Genomic DNA, 21,656 nt, shown 5'->3' on the forward strand with positions numbered 1-21,656 from the left:
ATTGCGAACTTCAGTGTTAGGATTCCCTCAGCAACAAAGATGGCAAATCGGGGGAGGGAGTGTTGTCTCATCTGAGATGTAGAAGTGGCTCTACCGGGATCGGTTTTCCACAGTCGGTGCACCCTGCTGCAGATTGCGGCTCATGTAGACACGATTGACGTCTGCCGCCTCGGTTCCCACAGGCAGTTTACTGATTTGGTGAAGCGATCGGAGTCCTCTGTTTTGGAGCAGAGTGGAAGGTGTAAAGCAGAGGCTCAGACCTTTCTTCTAGGATATTGGAGACAAATTTTTCCACCCCTCTGCCCCCCCCCCCCTCCTACAGGGTGGATAATTGTAGGTTTCCTCTTAATAGGCCAGGCATGGACTACATTCAAGAAGGGGCTACTAGGATAGCGGGGTAAATTTGGCGTGCCAGTGTGGCTTTTTTAAGATAGAGAAATCCCTTGATAAGTCCTCTAAGTTACACGTGAGACCAGACAGCGTAACATTCGTCACAACAGATTGGATATAGAAAATCTTAACATAGTATTAGTTAACTGCAGGAGTGTCTATGCAGAGATCCCAGAATTAGTCTCGCCTCGTATAAACGGTAACAAGGTCTACAAAGTACTAGGGACAGAAAGCTAGTTGAAACCGAAAGTCAATAGTAATGGAATTATAAATTCCGATTGCAATATACGTCGCAAAGATAGGTTGAACGGTGATGGTTGAGGCGTCTTTATACTAAAGAAAAAAGAGGACAATGCCTAGTGAGATTAGTACAGATTCCGAATGAAGAATAATTTTAGCGACAACAAGGCTTAAAGGTGGATAAGACATGGTCATTGGATGCTTTCACAGAACCCCTGCCTCACCACCAGTGGTTGAGAAGAAACTTCGAGAATACTTCGCTTCAACTTTCTTGTGATATTATAGTTGTAGGTGGGGATTTTTACCTACCACCTACAGACTGTCAGGCTCAACTGATTACGACGGGTGGTAGGGACAGAGAATTATGTGAAATTGTTCTAAGTGCTTTATCCGAAAATTACCTTGGCAGTTTTTCAGAGAACCAACTAGTGGGGATAAAGTCATATAACTTAATGACAGATCCGATCTTTTCTACTCAGAACAGGAAATCAGTGATCACGAAGCTGTTACTATTGTTACAGCATCGCTGAATAGTGCTGTAAATAGTAATACAAAGAAAGGCAGGATCATCTTCCTGCTTTGCAAGAGCGAGAAAGAACAAAATTCAGATTACTTGACCGGTCAGCACCAATTTCATCTCCAGCACTGACAACGTTGAGTATCAATGATCCTCGACACCTAATGCATAAGCACCGAAAACAACGTGTCCGGCTGAAATCCCGCAGGAGTTTCATTGAAACTACTGAAGAGCTTGCCACCAAGCCCGTCGCAAGGCGGCTATCTCTCTGGGAAGAAATGGTGCCACACTCCACAATGGAACTACTTGAGGAGGGATCTGCAGGATTTCAACTACCTTTTACAACTTGGAGGTCATTAAACCGGCTGCGCACTGGAGTAACTGGGTGCAAATCAAACCTATTTAAATGGGGCTACAGTGATAGCGATAGGTGTGAATGCGGAGCAATACAGGACTTGGACCACCTATTGATTTGCCCAGATATGTCTATAACATGCACTAAAGATGATATTTTGAAAGTCAATGACAAAGCAAACTACGTTGCTAAGTACTGGGAAGGGAAGATATAATTGGTGCATCCGGATACGGAAGAAGAAGAAGAATGGACGCCTCCTAACGAAGTGGATCCGGGTTCGATTCCTGGCCGGGTTGGCGATTTTGTCCGCTCGCGGATTGGGTATTGTGTGGTCCTCATCATCATTTGATCCTCATCACCGGCGCGCAAGTCGCCCAATGTGGCGTCGAATGAAATAAGACTTGCACTTGGAGGCCGAACTTCCCCGAATGGGGCCTCCCGGCCAACGACGCCATACGATCATTTCAAATCAGTAGACGGATCGAAGCCGTCTATCCAGACCTTTTGTGACCATAACAGCAGTGAAACTCAGGACGACACAAGAAAGGCCGAAATACTAAACGTTGTTGTTTTAGAACCCTTTCACAGCGGAAGATTGCACTGTAGTGTCTCTTTTGAACTACAAAATCACAGACATGGGACAGAAAAGCAGCTAAAATTGCTCAACGGGGGGAAGGTCACTGGACCTGACGAGATACCAGAACTGTTCTAAACAGATCATGCAAAAGAAGTTGTCCCTCTTCCAGCAGTAGTGTACCGTAGGTGTTGCACGAGCGAAGTGTTTCTGATGACTGGAAAAAAGCATGGGTCACTCTCGTTTTGAAGAACTGTCGGCCAACAGACGCCCAAAACCATAGGCGTACCTACATTCTGATTTCGGTCAGTTGCAGAATTTTGGAACTTGTATTATGGTCGTGTATTATGACATTTATGGAGGCCGAAAATTTCCTTTGTAGGAAGAAAGATGGGTTCCGGAGACTACGATCGTGGGAAACCAAGTTCGCTCTGTTCGTTCACGAGACCCAGAAGGCATTAGGTACAAGATTCTTGACTTGGATTCCATACAGTTCCGTACCGCTGCCAAATGAAAAAAAAAGACGATGGTGATGATGTCTGGTTTGTGGGGCGATCAACTGCGCGGACGTCAGCGACCGTACAAAGTCACAATTTTTACAGAGTTCAATTTTGTTTTCCCACAGTCCAATCTAGACACTGTCACAGGTGATCATGATGATTATGCAGCGATGAGCACAACGCAAACACCCAGTCCCCGAAAAAAAAGATAAGCATACTAAATCAGACCTTCTGTGTGACTGGACTGAAGAGTTTTTAGCAAACCATATCCCCTACGACAGATCTCATTATACGTGTGTATGAATTACACCTTATAGACGTGATTCTCTTCCCCCATGAACCATGGACCTTGCCGTTGGTGGGGAGGCTTGCGTGCCTCAGCGATACAGATGGCCGTACCGTAGGTGCAACCACAACGGAGGGGTATCTGTTGAGAGGCCAGACAAACATGTGGTTCCTGAAGAGGGGCAGCAGCCTTTTCAGTAGTTGCAGGGGCAACAGTCTGGATGATTGACTGATCTGGCCTTGTAACATTAACCAAAACGGCCTTGCTGTGCTGGTACTGCGAACGGCTGAAAGCAAGGGGAAACTACAGCCGTAATTTTTCCCGAGGACATGCAGCTTTACTGTATGATTAAATGATGATGGCGTCCTCTTGGGTAAAATATTCCGGAGGTAAAATAGTCCCCCATTCGGATCTCCGGGCGGGGACTACTCAAGAGGACGTCGTTATCAGGAGAAAGAAAACTGGCGTTCTACGGATCGGAGCGTGGAATGTCAGATCCCTTAATCGGGCAGGTAGGTTAGAAAATTTAAAAAGGGAAATGGATAGGTTAAAGTTAGATATAGTGGGAATTAGTGAAGTTCGGTGGCAGGAGGAACAAGACTTTTGGTCAGGTGATTACAGGGTTATAAATACAAAATCAAATAGGGGTAATGCAGGAGTAGGTTTAATAATGAATAAAAAAATAGGAATGCGGGTAAGCTACTACAAACAGCATAGTGAACGCATTATTGTGGCCAAGATAGACACGAAGCCCACGCCTACTACAGTAGTACAAGTTTATATGCCAACTAGCTCTGCAGATGATGAAGAAATTGATGAAATGTATGACGAGATAAAAGAAATTATTCAGGTAGTGAAGGGAGACGAAAATTTAATAGTCATGGGTGACTGGAATTCGTCAGTAGGAAAAGGGAGAGAAGGAAACATAGTAGGTGAATATGGATTGGGGGGAAGAAATGAAAGAGGAAGCCGCCTTGTAGAATTTTGCACAGAGCATAACTTAATCATAGCTAACACTTGGTTCAAGAATCATAAAAGAAGGTTGTATACCTGGAAGAATCCTGGAGATACTAATAGGTATCAGATAGATTATATAATGGTAAGACAGAGATTTAGGAACCAGGTTTTAAATTGTAAGACATTTCCAGGGGCAGATGTGGATTCTGACCACAATCTATTGGTTATGAATTGCAGATTGAAACTGAAGAAACTGCAAAAAGGTGGGAATTTAAGGAGATGGGACCTGGATAAACTGAAAGAACCAGAGGTTGTAGAGAGTTTCAGGGAGAGCATAAGGAAACAATTGACAGGAATGGGGGAAAGAAATACAGTAGAAGAAGAATGGGTAGCTCTGAGGGATGAAGTAGTGAAGGCAGCAGAGGATCAAGTAGGTAAAAAGACAAGGGCTAATAGAAATCCTTGGGTAACAGACGAAATATTGAATTTAATTGATGAAAGGAGAAAATATAAAAATGCAGTAAATGAAGCAGGCAAAAGGGAATACAAACGTCTCAAAAATGAGATCGACAGAAAGTGCAAAATGGCTAAGCAGGGATGGCTAGAGGACAAATGTAAGGATGTAGAGGCTTGTCTCGCTAGGGGTAAGATAGATACTGCCTACAGGAAAATTAAAGAGACCTTTGGAGAGAAGAGAACCACTTGTATGAATATCAAGAGCTCAGATGGCAACCCAGTTCTAAGCAAAGAAGAGAAGGCAGAAAGGTGGAAGGAGTATATAGAGGGTTTATACAAGGGCGATGTACTTGAGGACAGTATTATGGAAATGGAAGAGGATGTAGATGAAGATGAAATGGGAGATAAGATACTGCGTGAAGAGTTTGACAGAGCACTGAAAGACCTGAGTCGAAACAAGGCCCCGGGAGTAGACAACATTCCATTAGAACTACTGATGGCCTTGGGAGAACCAGTCATGACAAAACTCTACCATCTGGTGAGCAAGATGTATGAGACAGGCGAAATACCCACAGACTTCAAGAAGAATATAATAATTCCAATCCCAAAGAAAGCAGGTGTTGACAGATGTGAAAATTACCGAACTATCAGTTTAATAAGTCACAGCTGCAAAATACTAACGCGAATTCTTTACAGACGAATGGAAAAACTGGTAGAAGCGGACCTCGGGGAAGATCAGTTTGGATTCCGTAGAAATGTTGGAACACGTGAGGCAATACTAACCTTACGACTTATCTTAGAAGAAAGATTAAGAAAAGGCAAACCTACGTTTCTAGCATTTGTAGACTTAGAGAAAGCTTTTGACAACGTTAACTGGAATACTCTCTTTCAAATTCTGAAGGTGGCAGGGGTAAAATACAGGGAGCGAAAGGCTATTCACAATTTGTACAGAAACCAGATGGCAGTTATAAGAGTCGAGGGGCTTGAAAGGGAAGCAGTGGTTGGGAAAGGAGTGAGACAGGGTTGTAGCCTCTCCCCGATGTTATTCAATCTGTATATTGAGCAAGCAGTAAAGGAAACAAAAGAAAAATTCGGAGTAGGTATTAAAATTCATGGAGAAGAAGTAAAAACTTTGAGGTTCGCCGATGACATTGTAATTCTGTCAGAGACAGCAAAGGACTTGGAAGAGCAGTTGAACGGAATGGACAGTGTCTTGAAAGGAGGATATAAGATGAACATCAACAAAAGCAAAACGAGGATAATGGAATGTAGTCAAATTAAATCGGGTGATGCTGAGGGGATTAGATTAGGAAATGAGACACTTAAAGTAGTAAAGGAGTTTTGCTATTTAGGGAGTAAAATAACTGATGATGGTCGAAGTAGAGAGGATATAAATTGTAGACTGGCAATGGCAAGGAAAGCGTTTCTGAAGAAGAGAAATTTGTTAACATCGAGTATAGATTTAAGTGTCAGGAAGTCGTTTCTGAAAGTATTTGTATGGAGTGTAGCCAGGTATGGAAGTGAAACATGGACGATAACCAGTTTGGACAAGAAGAGAATAGAAGCTTTCGAAATGTGGTGCTACAGAAGAATGCTGAAGATAAGGTGGGTAGATCACGTAACTAATGAGGAGGTATTGAATAGGATTGGGGAGAAGAGAAGTTTGTGGCACAACTTGACTAGAAGAAGGGATCGGTTGGTAGGACATGTTTTGAGGCATCAAGGGATCACAAATTTAGCATTGGAGGGCAGTGTGGAGGGTAAAAATCGTAGAGGGAGACCAAGAGATCAATACACTAAGCAGATTCAGAAGGATGTAGGTTGCAGTAGGTACTGGGAGGTGAAGAAGCTTGCACAGGATAGAGTAGCATGGAGAGCTGCATCAAACCAGTCTCAGGACTGAAGACCACAACAACAACAACAACAGACGTGATTCTTGCGACGCAAATGTAGTTGTAGTCTGTATCCTACAGCAAATGGAAAAGATCCGAGATAGTGTGGTAGCAGAATTTTATCTGCGCAGACATGTGTCTTGAAGTTCAACAACAACATGAACTAACTAGCGTAGCTGAAAATTTTATTTAAAATAAAAATAGCATACTTCTCTCGGCTTTAAATATATTATAACTGACGTAGCACGTTCGTGAACTTCGTATTTACGAGAATACTTGTAGACGTGTGGAAGACGTGAAAGGTTAACCTGAATAACGATAATGGACTAAGAAATAAGTTCGTAAGAACACCAAATTATATGTACACTTAATACGAGATGGTTCAAAAAGTAAATAAAAAATTTCATGTTTCATTTGCAAACCCTGCTCAACGCACCAAGTGTATTTCCATGACCATCCATATACAATAAACAAAGAAGAATCAACATTTATTAGCATTAATGCTCGAAATGTTATTTGATGGGTAAAAGAGCAACGCAGTCTGAAAATTTGGATGACTCAATCAAAATTGTATATTGATTCCTAAGTGTTCTTACGAAGTTATGCCCTCGAATAAAGACCTAAATTTTACCATGTTCAACACAAACTGAAAAAGCACGTATCGTACTCTACAGCAAATAAATTTAGGCATTATGGGTAAAACTGCAGAAAATTTGGAGCATTTGGCAATAGTAGCGGAAAAACCGGTTCAGAGCGTGACGTCAGGCAGAGAGACAGAATCATAGATCCAGGAGATGTGCGATGTGCAGTGTTCACACTGTAAGGACTGGTTACTTGGCTGGCTCGAAGAGGGCGCTTTAACGCGCCTGCTGAGCACAAGACGGATTATGGACCTGGCTGAACGATCTGAAAGCGACGACAGCAACTCGATACCAACACATGTGAAGCATGACAGATGCAAAATTTTAAAGAATGCGTTTATAACGACTAACTACACTCCTGGAAATGGAAAAAAGAACACATTGACACCGGTGTGTCAGACCCACCATACTTGCTCCGGACACTGCGAGAGGGCTGTACAAGCAATGATCACACGCACGGCACAGCGGACACACCAGGAACCGCGGTGTTGGCCGTCGAATGGCGCTAGCTGCGCAGCATTTGTGCACCGCCGCCGTCAGTGTCAGCCAGTTTGCCGTGGCATACGGAGCTCCATCGCAGTCTTTAACACTGGTAGCATGCCGCGACAGCGTGGACGTGAACCGTATGTGCAGTTGACGGACTTTGAGCGAGGGCGTATAGTGGGCATGCGGGAGGCCGGGTGGACGTACCGCCGAATTGCTCAACACGTGGGGCGTGAGGTCTCCACAGTACATCGATGTTGTCGCCAGTGGTCGGCGGAAGGTGCACGTGCCCGTCGACCTGGGACCGGACCGCAGCGACGCACGGATGCACGCCAAGACCGTAGGATCCTACGCAGTGCCGTAGGTGACCGCACCGCCACTTCCCAGCACATTAGGGACACTGTTGCTCCTGGGGTATCGGCGAGGACCATTCGCAACCGTCTCCATGAAGCTGGGCTACGGTCCCGCACACCGTTAGGCCGTCTTCCGCTCACGCCCCAACATCGTGCAGCCCGCCTCCAGTGGTGTCGCGACAGGCGTGAATGGGGGGACGAATGGAGACGTGTCGTCTTCAGCGATGAGAGTCGCTTCTGCCTTGGTGCCAATGATGGTCGTATGCGTGTTTGGCGCCGTGCAGGTGAGCGCCACAATCAGGACTGCATACGACCGAGGCACACAGGGCCAACACCCGGCATCATGGTGTGGGGAGCGATCTCCTACACTGGCCGTACACCACTGGTGATCGTCGAGGGGACACTGAATAGTGCACGGTACATCCAAACCGTCATCGAACCCATCGTTCTACCATTCCTAGACCGGCAAGGGAACTTGCTGTTCCAACAGGACAATGCACTTCCGCATGTATCCCGTGCCACCCAACGTGCTCTAGAAGGTGTAAGTCAACTACCCTGGCCAGCAAGATCTCCGGATCTGTCCCCCATTGAGCATGTTTGGGACTGGATGAAGCGTCGTCTCACGCGGTCTGCACGTCCAGCACGAACGCTGGTCCAACTGAGGCGCCAGGTGGAAATGGCATGGCAAGCCGTTCCACAGGACTACATCCAGCATCTCTACGATCGTCTCCATGGGAGAATAGCAGCCTGCATTGCTGCGAAAGGTGGATATACACTGTACTAGTGCCGACATTGTGCATGCTCTGTTGCCTGTGTCTATGTGCCTGTGGTTCTGTCAGTGTGATCATGTGATGTATCTGACCCCAGGAATGTGTCAATAAAGTTTCCCCTTCCTGGGACAATGAATTCACGGTGTTCTTATTTCAATTTCCAGGAGTGTATTTGCTGCTTAGAATTAACTGCGTAATTGGGAATAACTAAAGCTGAATGTCTAATAATACCCACATGTTTCTTGCTAAAATCACCTTTCTCCGTCTTTTTCAGAACTGAAATAATAACTTTGCACGTTTTGGAATACAGACTAACGCCAATAAATTATCTTTCTCGAGTATGATCCTGTGATCGTGGAAACACTCTCTCGTCTTTACTTTCGCCTGGTGTAATGGTTTACGGAGTGGAGTAGTGGTTGTGGTGGTGGTTATCCGAAAATGCAGAGATTTTTACAATTTCGGGGAACGAATTCACTAGAAAAAAAAAAGACCGCGAAATTTAGGAGAATGTTGTCAAACTGTGCAGTCGAATGGTAGAGTAAAGGAAGAGTGTTACTGAATATGGGCTGCAGTCTAATTCAAGAATTTTTCTTCTTCAGGAGACACTGAGGGATATGGTATCATATGTTAAAAATGTATCCAATCACTAAAATAAATGTAGGCGCTTCAGTCTGGAACCGCGCTGCCGCTACGGTCGCAGGTTCGAATCCTGCCTCAGGCATGGATGTGTGTGATGTCCTTAGGTTAGCTAGGTTTAAGTAGTTCTAAGTCTAGGGGACTGATGACCTCAGATGTTAAGTCCCGTAGTGCTTAGAGCCATTTGAACCATTTGAACTAAAATAAAACTTCGGAGAGCGATTTCTAAATGAAAGAATCGAGCTTGAATTTCTCCTCTCCTCCTTCCCTTTATCCCTCTCTCTCTCTCTCTCTCTCTCTCACACACACACACACACACATACACACTCCTCCCTTTCCCTTTAACCCCTTGCTTTCAAAAATAAAAAATAAAATTTAAAATTTAAAAATCCAGCAGTTTTAGTTTAAATTGTTTAAATTACACTTTTTCTCTTAATCTCTCTCTCTCCCTTTGTCTCTCTCTCTCTCTCACTCACTCACCCCTCTTTTACTTTCCTTCCCTATCATTAACATCAAAATCTAGGAAATACTTAGTTTTAAATCCCCTATCACATTACCGATTCTTCATTCTCAATTTATCCGTTCCTCATATCCTTTCCTCTCTCCTTTAACATAAACGGAATCATGATATACTTCTCTTTAACGTCTATTTTGATTACTTTTGTTTTGAAGTTCCACCTCACTCCCCATTCGTTGCTATCTCTCTACCCTTTTATTTCACATCTCTTCCTCTCTGTTTCCCTTCTTCTTCTTCTTCTTCTTTTTCTCTCTGTCTATCTCTTACTCTGTGTCTCTCTCCATCTCTTTCCTGCACACACACACAAATACATACACACACGAGTCGAAGGTGTAAGAGAGGTCTTTGCATAAAGAGAGATGCACGATACAGTGATTCATTTCGGCAGCATATCGATTTCTCAAGTGAGGCATGGAGATTCGCTATTAGTTTCCGACTTCTGAAGGCGAGTCTTGTTATTTAGTGCAGAGGTGAAAGACTTTACGGCAGCTTCGGGTAGTGATGGCTGATCGCGGAAACTTTATAATTGTAAGTAGAGTGTGTGGAGAGTTAGAAGAAACTGAAGTATTATAGAAGGCACCCATTCGTGATTTGTGTAACTAACTGCACATAGTAGGCTTCCTTAAAAAAAAAATTGTTTCCGTGAGAAGTGATATGTTTGGCTTCTTGTCACTACAGGTTTTTTTTTTGCTTTGAACATTGGTTTTGAGATTGTTCTTTGCTGACACTTTTTAATAATATTGTGGTGTTAAATTTGGGAGTCAAATAGCATGTAGTGGCGATGTATGTTTCCACTCTACTGATAGGGCTTATGAACTTGACTGAGTATAAAGAGATTAAAAGTGAGGTGACGTTCTTTATCCTTGTCTCACGGGTCAACACGAGGTAGATGTCTCTTGTCCAGGTCTGCGAATAAATTTTTCCCATAATAGCGTAATTGCCTCGTATATTGAGGCTGCATACGTTATCGCACTGGGACTGTACCGACATTCGCCAACGTGAACACAAGCAGTGTAACTAAGAAAAAAAAACGTTTATGACATGTATTAGGGGCCGCGTGGGATTAGCCGAACGGTCTCAGGCACTGCAATCGTGGACTGTGCAGCTGGTCCCGGCGGAGGTTCAATTCCTCCCTCGGGCATGGGTGTGTGTGTTTGTCCTTATGATAATTTAGGTTAAGTAGCGTGTAAGCTTAGGGACTGATGACGTTAGCATTTAAGTCCCATAAGATTTTTTTTTAAAAAACATCTATTAGGGATTTGTTTGCCACGAAGGGACAAGTAGAACTAGGAGAACTAACAGTCACAATAAACTTGTTTTTGTGCCAGGATCTTTAATCACACCATGGGGTTCAAGGTGCTGAGATTGTCTAAAATTGTTGCTAACTGCTTCTACGATGAGGTCTCAGTTTTATACAGAAGAAATTGTCCACCTACTTAACAAATTGGTCAGTGCCATTCAGTAATTAATGCAGTTATATATTCACAAAACTCTAAAATTCTGTTGGCTGAAGCAGAAAAACTCTGGTTGTAACTATCGCATAATTCAATAATTTTGTAAGTTTTTCATCTTTAGATCTGCAAGTTACTGAATCAAGTTTATGAGAAGAATTATGATGCAGCGTTTTCTTAACATTCCTTTGTCAACTCTCGGTCTGATGGCTTGCAGATGCAGAATATTAGTCCTCCAGCGAGTTTCGACCCAACACATAATACGGCCATTACTTCATATGACAGCCACAACACCACCTTTTCTCCGTTATTACCTGTCTTTTTGTTCGTCACTTTTCGGCTAGCAGTTTTGTGTCGTTATGGTATGACACCTCTTTCACTCCGTGGATGAAAACTTCATTCAGCTTTCTTATTACATGGAGTGGCCAGTCCCGCGAGCGAACACGCTGTGCTACACTGCTGACGTCACTAAGCTAGCGAGCCATTAATGTAACTTCTCCTCTGTTACTGCCACGGTGACTGGTATGGTAGATAATTAGAGACGAGATTAGCTTTATTTTCTGAGTGAAATAACGTTTTTGAACTCAAACCATAAATCTGATAACCCGAAATCTCATCTTACATGAAAATTACTTGCTTTATTTATGGAAATGACAAGATAACATCAAACAGATTTAGCAAGACAAGTCTGTACCCCTTCAGGAAGAAAAATATTCTTCAATGAAACATGCCCACTGCCGATCCATTTCCTGAGTGGGCTTGGATGTGTGGAATGCAGCTCGCGCCATAAACGCTGCCGTCAGTTTGGGTCAGGGAACAAATATCAAACGAACAAGCTACCTGTTTCAATCCCAATTTCTGTAACTAGCCTTCGGGATTAGGGTGTAGATAGTAAGCATACTCAAATGCAGCAACTGAAAGCTGGGCGCGATAAATCAATAGCTGACAAAATTATTGTTGTTTCCTGTCCTGAGTGTACTGCAAATCGAAAAGCTAATTCATCAGATACGATCAAGATTTTTGGAGCATCTATGATAGTTATAGTGTAAACACTATGCATGAGTAACAGATCTTTTGATCTTTACAGACTGAAAACCGATTTCTTAAGAACGCCGTCATTGCCACCGCCCTCCCCCTCCCCCCCAACCCCCGAAAAAAAAAATAGGAAGTGAAAATGAGATGACAACGACAGGGCACTGATTGCAAACCACTGACATCCACAGAGATATTCCGTAAGCCATGATTATATAAAGCCTCACGTCCTTCATGTATACTGTGCAGATAAACAATGCGCAATGACATAAAAGGTGAGCTATAAAGGCATACAAAAATGAAAGCTGGGACTGTGAAATGGAGCGCAGCACAGTGACAGTAAGGTCTTTAGTATGTCATTCTAAAGCAAAACTGTCATTCAGTCTACAGTAATAAGTAGAACTAAAAGTAGCTTCTGCCCTTAATGATTAAGAAAGAGTCAGTTCTGATGCATGGCCAATAAAGTGAAAACCTCATGACGAATGAAGTGTTCAGTTTGCAGTACGCTTAAGATACAGCCAAACCACAACAACAACGAGCTCCACTTAGACGAGCGTTGAACACGTTGGCTGGTAGTTTCATGTTAAGGAAGTCTCTAGGCTATCACTACAGTCGTATGAGAATCATTGAGAAGTAACTGCTGAGTATTGAGCATTATCAGTGTAACTGTGCTGGTGTACGCCTTTGCCAGCACACTAGTGGGGACTTGTAGGCCGTGGCCCTACTAAAGGTGCTGGTTATCATTGATTCCAGTTACTGGTGGCCTCGATTATTGCACGAGGGACTCGCACTCGGTGTCATTGTTATGGAACAGTAGAGCCAGTATATTCCAGATCTCGTGTAGTGGGCCTGAGTTCATCGATCCTATGAAGGAGTTCCTGCGTTGCGTATGCGATGTGATCGGAGATGCGTGGGATGTTCGGTTCGGCGTGAAGGTCGGCAATCAGGGTTCATGTTGGAGCTCCTAAGATGAGGCGGAGGCATGTCCTTTGAATGACTTGTAGTGGCCGAAGGTGGATGGGCTCGTAGTTGCCCACGTGGAGCAGCCATAAAGAAGTGCAGGTAAAGCTGTCGCCCGATGTAGCCGAAGCTTCATTCGAACATTCATCTGGGAACATGTAGTTCATGCAAGACGGAGCTCGATTCCATCGAAGCAGGAGACTGTTTGATGTGCTGGAGGAGCACTTTGGGTACCGCATTCTGACTCTCGGGTACCCAGAGGCCACTGGAATAGGCCTCGATTGGCCGCCATAATCTCCGGATCTGAAAACATGCGACTCCTTCTTGCGAGACTCTATTAAAGACAAGGTGTACAGCAATAACCCCAAAACCAATGCTGAGATGAAAACAGCTATTCAGGATGTCATCGACTACATCGATGCTCCGACAATTCAGCGGGTCATGCAGACTTTCGCTATTAGTCTGGGCCACATCATCACCAATAATGGCAGACATATCGAATATGTCATAAACTAAATCCGAATATCTGTAGTGACCTTTACATGTTGAATAAAGTGTGTGCACGCCATAGTTTGTAACCAGTTTATGTTTTTTTTCGTACAGTTCAATAATTGTCACCATGTATATCCGAATCTGAGTCGATAAGGAAGCAACAATACTTGCCTCTTCATCACACATACAAAGAGCGTTGTTGTTAACAAAGATGTGTGATTCTCTGCGCGTGTGGCCATAGTTGATTTGTTGCAGACAACTGGGCCGATTTTGAGTACGGTGCCACGGTTTCTTTTGGTTATGTGGCCGGTGGCGATTCCAGGCCTAACGATGGCTTCTTCGTTTACGACTGGCGCTTTTGTGCAACAGTGAGGCGAGCTGGAGCTGTGCCTGTACTGTAGGGCGCTGAGGTCGTATGCGAACGAGCATGGAGACGTGCAGACTGTGTGGGCTGACCTTCAAAACGCCTGGGGTATCTGTACACCGGGCGACGTTGCTTCCCTTCCGCCGTTTGGTCCTCCGGCTCAGCGAGCGACTATCTTCTTTACCTTTCCTTGTGTGGGCCCACTTGTTTACCGTCATTGTCAACGACTGCTTCTGAAGTGTGTTCATTTAACATTGCAGACCCTGGAGCTGTTCGTTAATGTTCAGTTGCTGCTAGAGTCGTATAGCAGCGGTGTCATAAAGGCTGACGCCATCACTTGCTTGCGTCACCAGCAAAGTGTTTGCCTGTTACGTCATTGGACGAACTTTTTCTGCTACTGATGTTAAAGAATTAAAATGTTTTTCTGCGTCGCCATGTTTTTTTTACCGATAATGGTAGTTGTGTTCAAAAGGTGACGCAGCGTTGCATCCAAAAATGCTTCTTCCTCGACGATGTTCCTCAAGTGGCACCAGAATTCCGACGGTGTTATAAAGCCGATACATTCAAACAGGAATACTTGTTTACATGCGCTGGTTCACTGATTTATAGCCGGCCGCGGTGGTCTAGCGGTTCTAGGCGCTCAGTCAGGAACCGCGGGACTGCTACGGTCGCAGGTTCGAATCCTGCCTCGGGCATGGATGTGTGTGATGTCCTTAGGTTAGTTAGGTTTAAGTAGTTCTAAGTTCTAGGGGACTTATGACCACAGATGTTGAGTCCCATAGTGCTCAGAGCCATTTGAACCATTTGAACTGATTTACACATTCGGCTGATTAAGGTGTCCCTCAGGTTGGGACATTTGTATTGCGTGTTGCGAGGTGGTTTTAATATAATGTGCGAAATCATTGTGACTGCTCTTATATCCAAGATGTTAACTGCCACAGAAAAGTTTGTGTGATCGCTAATAATAATTTTGCGTGAACGCCACGACTAACAATGCAGATCTCGGTTCTGGTTTCTCAGATAGGAATTTAAGAATCTTTTCTTTCATTGGAGGTCTGGAAACTGCGCTGGTTTCGGCGGGCGTATTGTCTGTCTTATTTGCTGTGTGTCTCGCTGCTTGCAGGAATAACTTCACTGCGTGTTACAATATGAGTTTAGAGGTTACTAAACTGCTTTTGCAGATCTACGTTCCGTATAAGTTGTTTTTCCTTCTGAACCTGTTTGAAGTTATGATACGAAGTCATTACTGAACATCGTTCGTTAACTCAGGTTTCTATGTTCCTTTGTGTTCCACGTGTCACCAGTCTATAGGAGTCTACCATAAGACACACAGCAACAGTTCTCTAGTATTCCCATAACCGGATGAGCTGGTTCATTTTTAGGATTCGAAAGAACACTTCGACAACGGCAAGCTAGCAAAGAACTGTCAAAGAAAACCTAAAAAATCAGCAAAGTTACAACAGTAGACCAAATAACTACAAATGGACTTTAAATGCTTGTTACAAGTCGATGCATCCGTCGCATTCCTGACTTGGACGTCGCATATCTTAGTGGCAACTCTGTGACTCTTTTACATCTTGACACACACGTCAATAAATTTCTTCTTCACACCTTAATATGTCGCCACCGCAATAATGCAGTTCAAAATTTCACGTCTTCATATCACTACATTCTAAGCATACATCATCATATTACCAGTCGGCTGCAGAATGCTACTGCTTGATACTTTTACCATAAGCAAAAGTCTTTGCGTAACCATTGCGGTCCTTTTACAGACGTAATGAAAACATTTATATGCTTTTGTTTTCCTCACTGCACATTCTACTATTTAGTCACCCTTCAACTTTGTTTAAAATACATCACAAAAATTTCAAAAATTGCAGTTACATGTTTGCTCAGATGGAAAATGAAAACATTTATACAAACTGTTCATTATGCCAGTAACAGGTTTTGATATTCGTTCGTTTACAACAAGTAGACGTATGTGTTGAAATACTTAGGAAAACGTATTCAAATTTTGGCAGATGAAAGAAAGAAAAATATCTTACGTATTGTTGTTGTTGTGGTCTTCATCCTGAGACTGGTTTGATGCAGCTCTCCATGCTACTCTATCCTGTGCAAGCTTCTTCATCTCCCAGTACTTACTGCAACCTACATCCTTCTGAATCTGTTTAGTGTATTCATCTCTTGGTCTCCCTCTACGATTTTTACCCTCCGCGCTGCCCTCCAATGCTAAATTTGTGATCCCTTGATGCCTCAGAACATGTCCTACCAACCGGTCCCTTGTTCTTGTCAAGTTGTAACCGCAAACTCCTCTTCTCCCCAATTCTATTCAATACCTCTTCATTAGTTATGTGATCTTCCCATCTAATCTTCAGCATTCTTCTGTAGCGCCACATTTAGAAAGATTCTATTCTCTTCTTGTCCAAACTATTTATCGTCCATGTTTCACTTCCATACATGGCTGCACTCCATACAAATACTTTCAGAAACGACTTCGTGACACTTCAGTCTATACTCGATGTTAGCAAATTTCTCTTCTTCAGAAATGCTTTCCTTGCCATTGCCAGTCTACATTTTATATCCTCTCTACTTCGACCATCATCAGTTATTTTGCTCCCCAAATAGCAAAACTCCTTTACTACTTTAAGTGTCTCATTTCCTAATCTAATTCCCTCAGCATCACCAGACTTAATTCGACTACATTCCATTATCCTCGTTTTGCTTTTGTTGATGTTCATCTTATATCCTCCTTTCAAGACACTATCAATTCCGTTCAACTGCTCTACCAAGTCCTTTGCTGTCTCTGACAGAATTACAATGTCATCGGCGAACCTCAAAATTTTTATTTCTTCTCCATGGATTTTAGTACCTACTCCGAATTTTTCTTTTGTTTCCTTTACTGATTGCTCAATATACAGATTGAATAACATCGGGGAGAGTCTACAACCCTGTCTCGCTCCCTTCCCAACCATTGCTTCCCTTTCATGCACCTCGACTCATATAACTGCCATCTGGTTTCTGTACAAAATACTTACGTATTACTGTACAGAATATGTGTTCATAGCCAGATACGATGTTCTGCCACATTGCAAATTTTCGTATTCTTTCTTACGGTTGGTTTCTGCATACCTGTTACGCTATCTACAGAAAATCTAAAAAATAAAAGAAATATCCTCGTGATTAATTTTGTTGTCAATAACGCATATGCTACAGTTTTAATATTTTAAGTGAAACATAGAAAATGTTGATAACTATTTGTTTAATCAGTTCCATATTTTATTTGAAAATACGATAGTTTCGGATGCTGCGATTTCTCCTGCATGTCAAAAAAAAAAAAAAAAAAAAAATGGCCCTGAGCGCTATGGGACTTAACATCTTAGGTCATCAGTCCCCTATAACTTAGAACTACTTAAACCTAACTAACCTAAGGACATCACACACAACCATGCCCGAGGTAGGATTCGAACCTGCGACCGCAGCAGTCCCACGGTTCCGGACTGCAGCGCCTAGAACCGCAAGACCACCGCGGCCGGCTCCTGCTTGTCAGTTTAGCACCTAGGCCATTAATTTAACGTATACAAAGGTAAGCCACAACAATACACAACACACATAAGGGGTTCATTGTCATTGGTCTACCACTCAGGTCAATTTGAGTGTAATATTTAGGTTTTTATCCACTGGCATCCAGGCAAATGACAGTGTTTGCTTCTCTGTCGATACAAATCATGAATGTTGCTTCTTTGTTGTAAGAAATCGAAATTGCACCTATCTGTTGGATCAAAGGCCACCCCCCCTCCCCTCCCCCCTTCTTACAGGCGTGCAGTTAATGAAGTTCCAGTAAAATGACTTTAAGAAAATCGTCATAGATTTTCAGAATTATTTCTAAACATAAGAACCTACATGTTCATACCATTACTTAAATTATACGTATAAATAACTGATTACCATTCGGAAGTGAGAAAGTATTAATTTCAGCAATAGTTCCTGATGTTCAGCGTATACACTTTAGAGCAGTGGTAGTCCACTTTGTCCCGTTCGTCCAAATGGTGGGCGTTCTAGCTTTCATGGTGGATGGGTCGTCGGTAAGGCTCTTAAATATTTCTCATAACGTTTTCGTAAAATTTTGATGTAAAGTATTTGGTAAGTAATTTTTAATATGTGTTTAACTTCGTGTAACTCCGCTTTATAAATTTTCTAAGGTTAAATTTACTTCAGTACTTTGTAAAACAACATTGCTGTGGAACTGGCGGGCGTTTAGAAAATTTTGCTACCACCAAAGGTACAAAATTTCGTGGTACGTAAAAAAGGTTGACTTCCTCTAATTTAGAAAATGGCCCCGTCATTTAAAGACCCTCATTTCCACAAATATACTTTTAATAAAATCACAAAACCAATTTCGAACGGTGTTTTACAAAATCGTAGACTTTTGACCGCCTGACGCACCTGTTTTCAAGTAAGCCTGGCATCTCACAATTTCAACTGGCATCTTTTGCCTATGCATAAAATTGCCATCCGGTGGCAGGACCAGACAATGACCTCTGGCTATTACGATTTTCATATCCTTCCGAAAAGCAGTTGGAGTAATAACCATAATCTTACCCAAACAGAAAAAAGTTTTAATGGCTGGACTAGAGAAATGTGTTTCTTTATTTGCAATAAGCGCAAAGACGTAATACAGTCTGGCCAGTGTTGAACACTTGTGCGCTATACAATCATAAACAATTCATTCTTTCCGGAAAGCCAATATGTGAGGAATTTGTAGTCCTCTGCAAGTCATAATGCATAGGATTACATGGTCACAACAGAAACAATGTAACACAGTTTAAGACATAATTGTTATTTAATGTTGTCGTCCTAGAATCGCTTTTCAAACTTAACATGGATGCCAGTTTTAGACATGAGGATGCCGGACCTAGGGTGGAAATCCAGGTTTGCTTTCGTGTTCCCGGTGGGTCGCACGTTGTACTTTGACAGCAAGTTGACGAGACCCACTTTGGTTTGCAACAGGCCGAGCCTCATACCTGAAACACACAAAAATCAGACGGTTAAACAGTCATCGAAACGGGATGCTTAAAAGCTGCATAGCAATCGTTGTCAACAGCAAGGCACTACGTTTGTTTATAGCGACGTCGGAATCGAAGGAAAGGTGAAAACGTCACTATGTAAACGGTGTACGGAAGGAAAGAGTGCAGCAGGGCCCATGTTGTCCGCCCATAAAGTTGGATGATAAGGTTCTCAAGAAGTGAAACGTAATTTGCTCAGTGAATTCAGTGAATACGAGATGATCATCAACACGAAATGTTCCTCCAATACACGTAAAGCATTTAAGAACAAGTGCGCTGTGTGTGCTGGTCCAATTATAGGAAAAGCCTACAAAGTCATGAAGGAAGTATGCTACCATGTTGAAAATTATGCATAGTCTGCAAAATGCTGGATAGGTCGCTGAGTGAAAAGTTGTTGACTGAATGCAGAGTGACTTTATTAATCGAATATTATATCTGTAGAACTAAAATAAAATAGATCACAATATCACATATGAAATAAAAATAGGTTACAGAACCAACGTAGAGATACAAATAAAAACATTAATATCATAAAAAAGGCTCGAACCTTGGGACATAATTACATGTTGTAGTGGTAACAAACATGACAACAACAATGGCTCCATTAGACTTCCATCTCTTCCCAAAACTGAAAATTTTTCTTAGTGGACGAAGATTCACTTAAAACGAAGAAATGATAGCCGGAGTTGACAACGATTTTGCAGGCCTGGAGCAAACTCATTTTCGAGATGGGATCAAGACACTGGTACATCATTGGACCAAGTGCATTTATCTACAAGGAGACTGAATTTAAAAATAAAAAAAATGCAGTGATGTAAGTACTTTTTTTGTATTCCGTTCCGAGAACTTTTCAAACCACCCTCGTAGTAAGGCGACTACTCGTGATAGGCTGGAAATCCGGGTTCGAGTCCCGACGCGTCACAAATTTTTACTGTCGTCATTCCATTATACAACCGATGGTTGTCTATATTCACAATTGCGCATATGTTTCATGTAATTCGTGCTCGATGTCTTTGCTGGCAGCTGTGGTGTCTTCGAAAAGCGTAACTTTCGATGTCACAAGACCAGAATCGTGTTAGTGGTTTGAGGAGCATGATAGTGTACTTATGTTGATGTCTTGGCTACAAAATTTGCCCTATCTGTACCTGATTTAATACACTGGGGACGCTATGGAGCACCAGATTTGCGTCCACAAATGGAGTCACGAGTGTACAGATGTCTGCCGCCACAACCTCGGGAAACCCATGACACAACAGCTGCTGTATTGCCTTCCGAAGGTGGACTATAAATTGTTAAAGAAACTGCTATGGTAACATGCTAATGAACAAATCATCATTTAGTTACTGGCCACGTTCTTGATAGTATTTTTAAATTAATTAACCATGTTGCGTGTTATGATGTCGTGGGAAAATCAGTACTGGTTTTCGTTGCCTCTGATATACACTACTGGCCATTAAAATTTCTACACCACGAAGATGCCGTGCTACAGACGCGAAATTTAACCGACAGGAAGAAGATGCTGTGATATGCAAATGATTAGTTTTCAGAGCATTCACAAAGGGTTGGCGCCGGTGGCGACACCTACAACGTGCTGACATGAGGAACGTTTCCAACCGATTACTCATACACAAACAGCAGTTGACCGGCGTTGCCTGGTGAAACGTTGTTGTGATGCCTCGTGTAAGGAGGAGAAATGCGTACCATCACGTTTCCGACTTTGATAAAGGTCGGATTGTAGCCTATCGCGATTGTGGTTTATCGTATCGCGACACTGCTGCTCACGTTGGTCGAGATCCAATGACTGTTAGCAGAATATGGAATCGGTGGGTTCAGGAGGGTAATACGGAACGCCATGGTGGATCCCAACGGCCTCGTATCACTAGCAGTCGAGAGGACAGGCATCTTATCCGCATGGCTGCAACGGATCGTGCAGCCACGTCTCGATCCCTGAGTCAACAGATGGGGACGTTTACAAGACAGCAACCATCTGCACGAACAGTTCGACGACGTTTGCAGCAGCATGGACTATCAGCTCGGAGACCACGGCTGTGGTTACTCTTGACGGTGCATCACAGACAGGAGCGCCTGCGATGGTGTACTCAACGACGAACCTGGGTGCACGAATGGCAAAACGTCATTTTTTCGGATGAATCCAGGTTCTGTTTAAAGCATCATGATGGTCGCATCCGTGTTTGGCGTCATCGCGGTGAACGCACATTGGAAGCGTGTATTCGTCGTCGCCATACTGGCGTATCACCCGGCGTGATGGTATGGGGTGCCATTGGTTACACGTCTCGGTCACCTCTTGTTCGCACTGAGGGCACATTGAACAGTGGACGTTACATTTCAGATGTGTTACGACCCGTGGCTCTACCCTTCATTCGATCCGTGCGAAACCCTACATTTCATCAGGATAATGCACGACCGCATGTTGCAGGTCCTGTACAGGTCTTTCTGGATACAGAAAACGTTCAACTGCTGCCCTGGCCAGCACATTCTCCAGATTTCTCACCAACTGAAAACGTCTGGTCAATGGTGGCCGAGCCACTGGCTCGTCAGAATACGCCAGTCACTACTCGTAATGAACTGTGGTATCGTGTTGAAGCTGCATGGGCAGCTGTACCTGTACACGCCATCCAAGCCCTCTTTCACCCAATGCCCAGGCGTATCAAGGCCGTTATTAAGTCCAGAGGTGGTTGTTCTGGGTACTGATTTCTCAGGATG

At 43.2% G+C, this 21,656-nt stretch overlaps 1 protein-coding gene across 8 annotated transcripts in view; it reads right to left on the reverse strand.

Moving 5' to 3' along the window:
• The window catches only part of LOC126253494 (cytochrome P450 6k1-like), a 482,739-nt gene that overhangs the window by 202,391 nt on the left and 258,692 nt on the right, over nt 1-21,656 (reverse strand). For 2 of the 8 annotated variants that reach the window (XM_049954871.1, XM_049954868.1), the window contains exon 8: nt 18,400-18,890. The exons of 4 other annotated variants lie outside the window; for them this stretch is intronic. In XM_049954871.1, coding sequence (XP_049810828.1) covers nt 18,724-18,890 — 167 coding nt within the window. In that variant the 3' untranslated portion in view covers nt 18,400-18,723. Of the gene's footprint in view, nt 1-18,385; nt 18,891-21,656 lie in introns of those variants that run through there. 2 more of the 8 variants (XM_049954876.1, XM_049954872.1) reach the window with 2 other exon arrangements.

This window comes from Schistocerca nitens, chromosome 4, assembly GCF_023898315.1.
Source record: "Schistocerca nitens isolate TAMUIC-IGC-003100 chromosome 4, iqSchNite1.1, whole genome shotgun sequence".
Lineage (NCBI taxonomy): Eukaryota > Metazoa > Arthropoda > Insecta > Orthoptera > Acrididae > Schistocerca > Schistocerca nitens.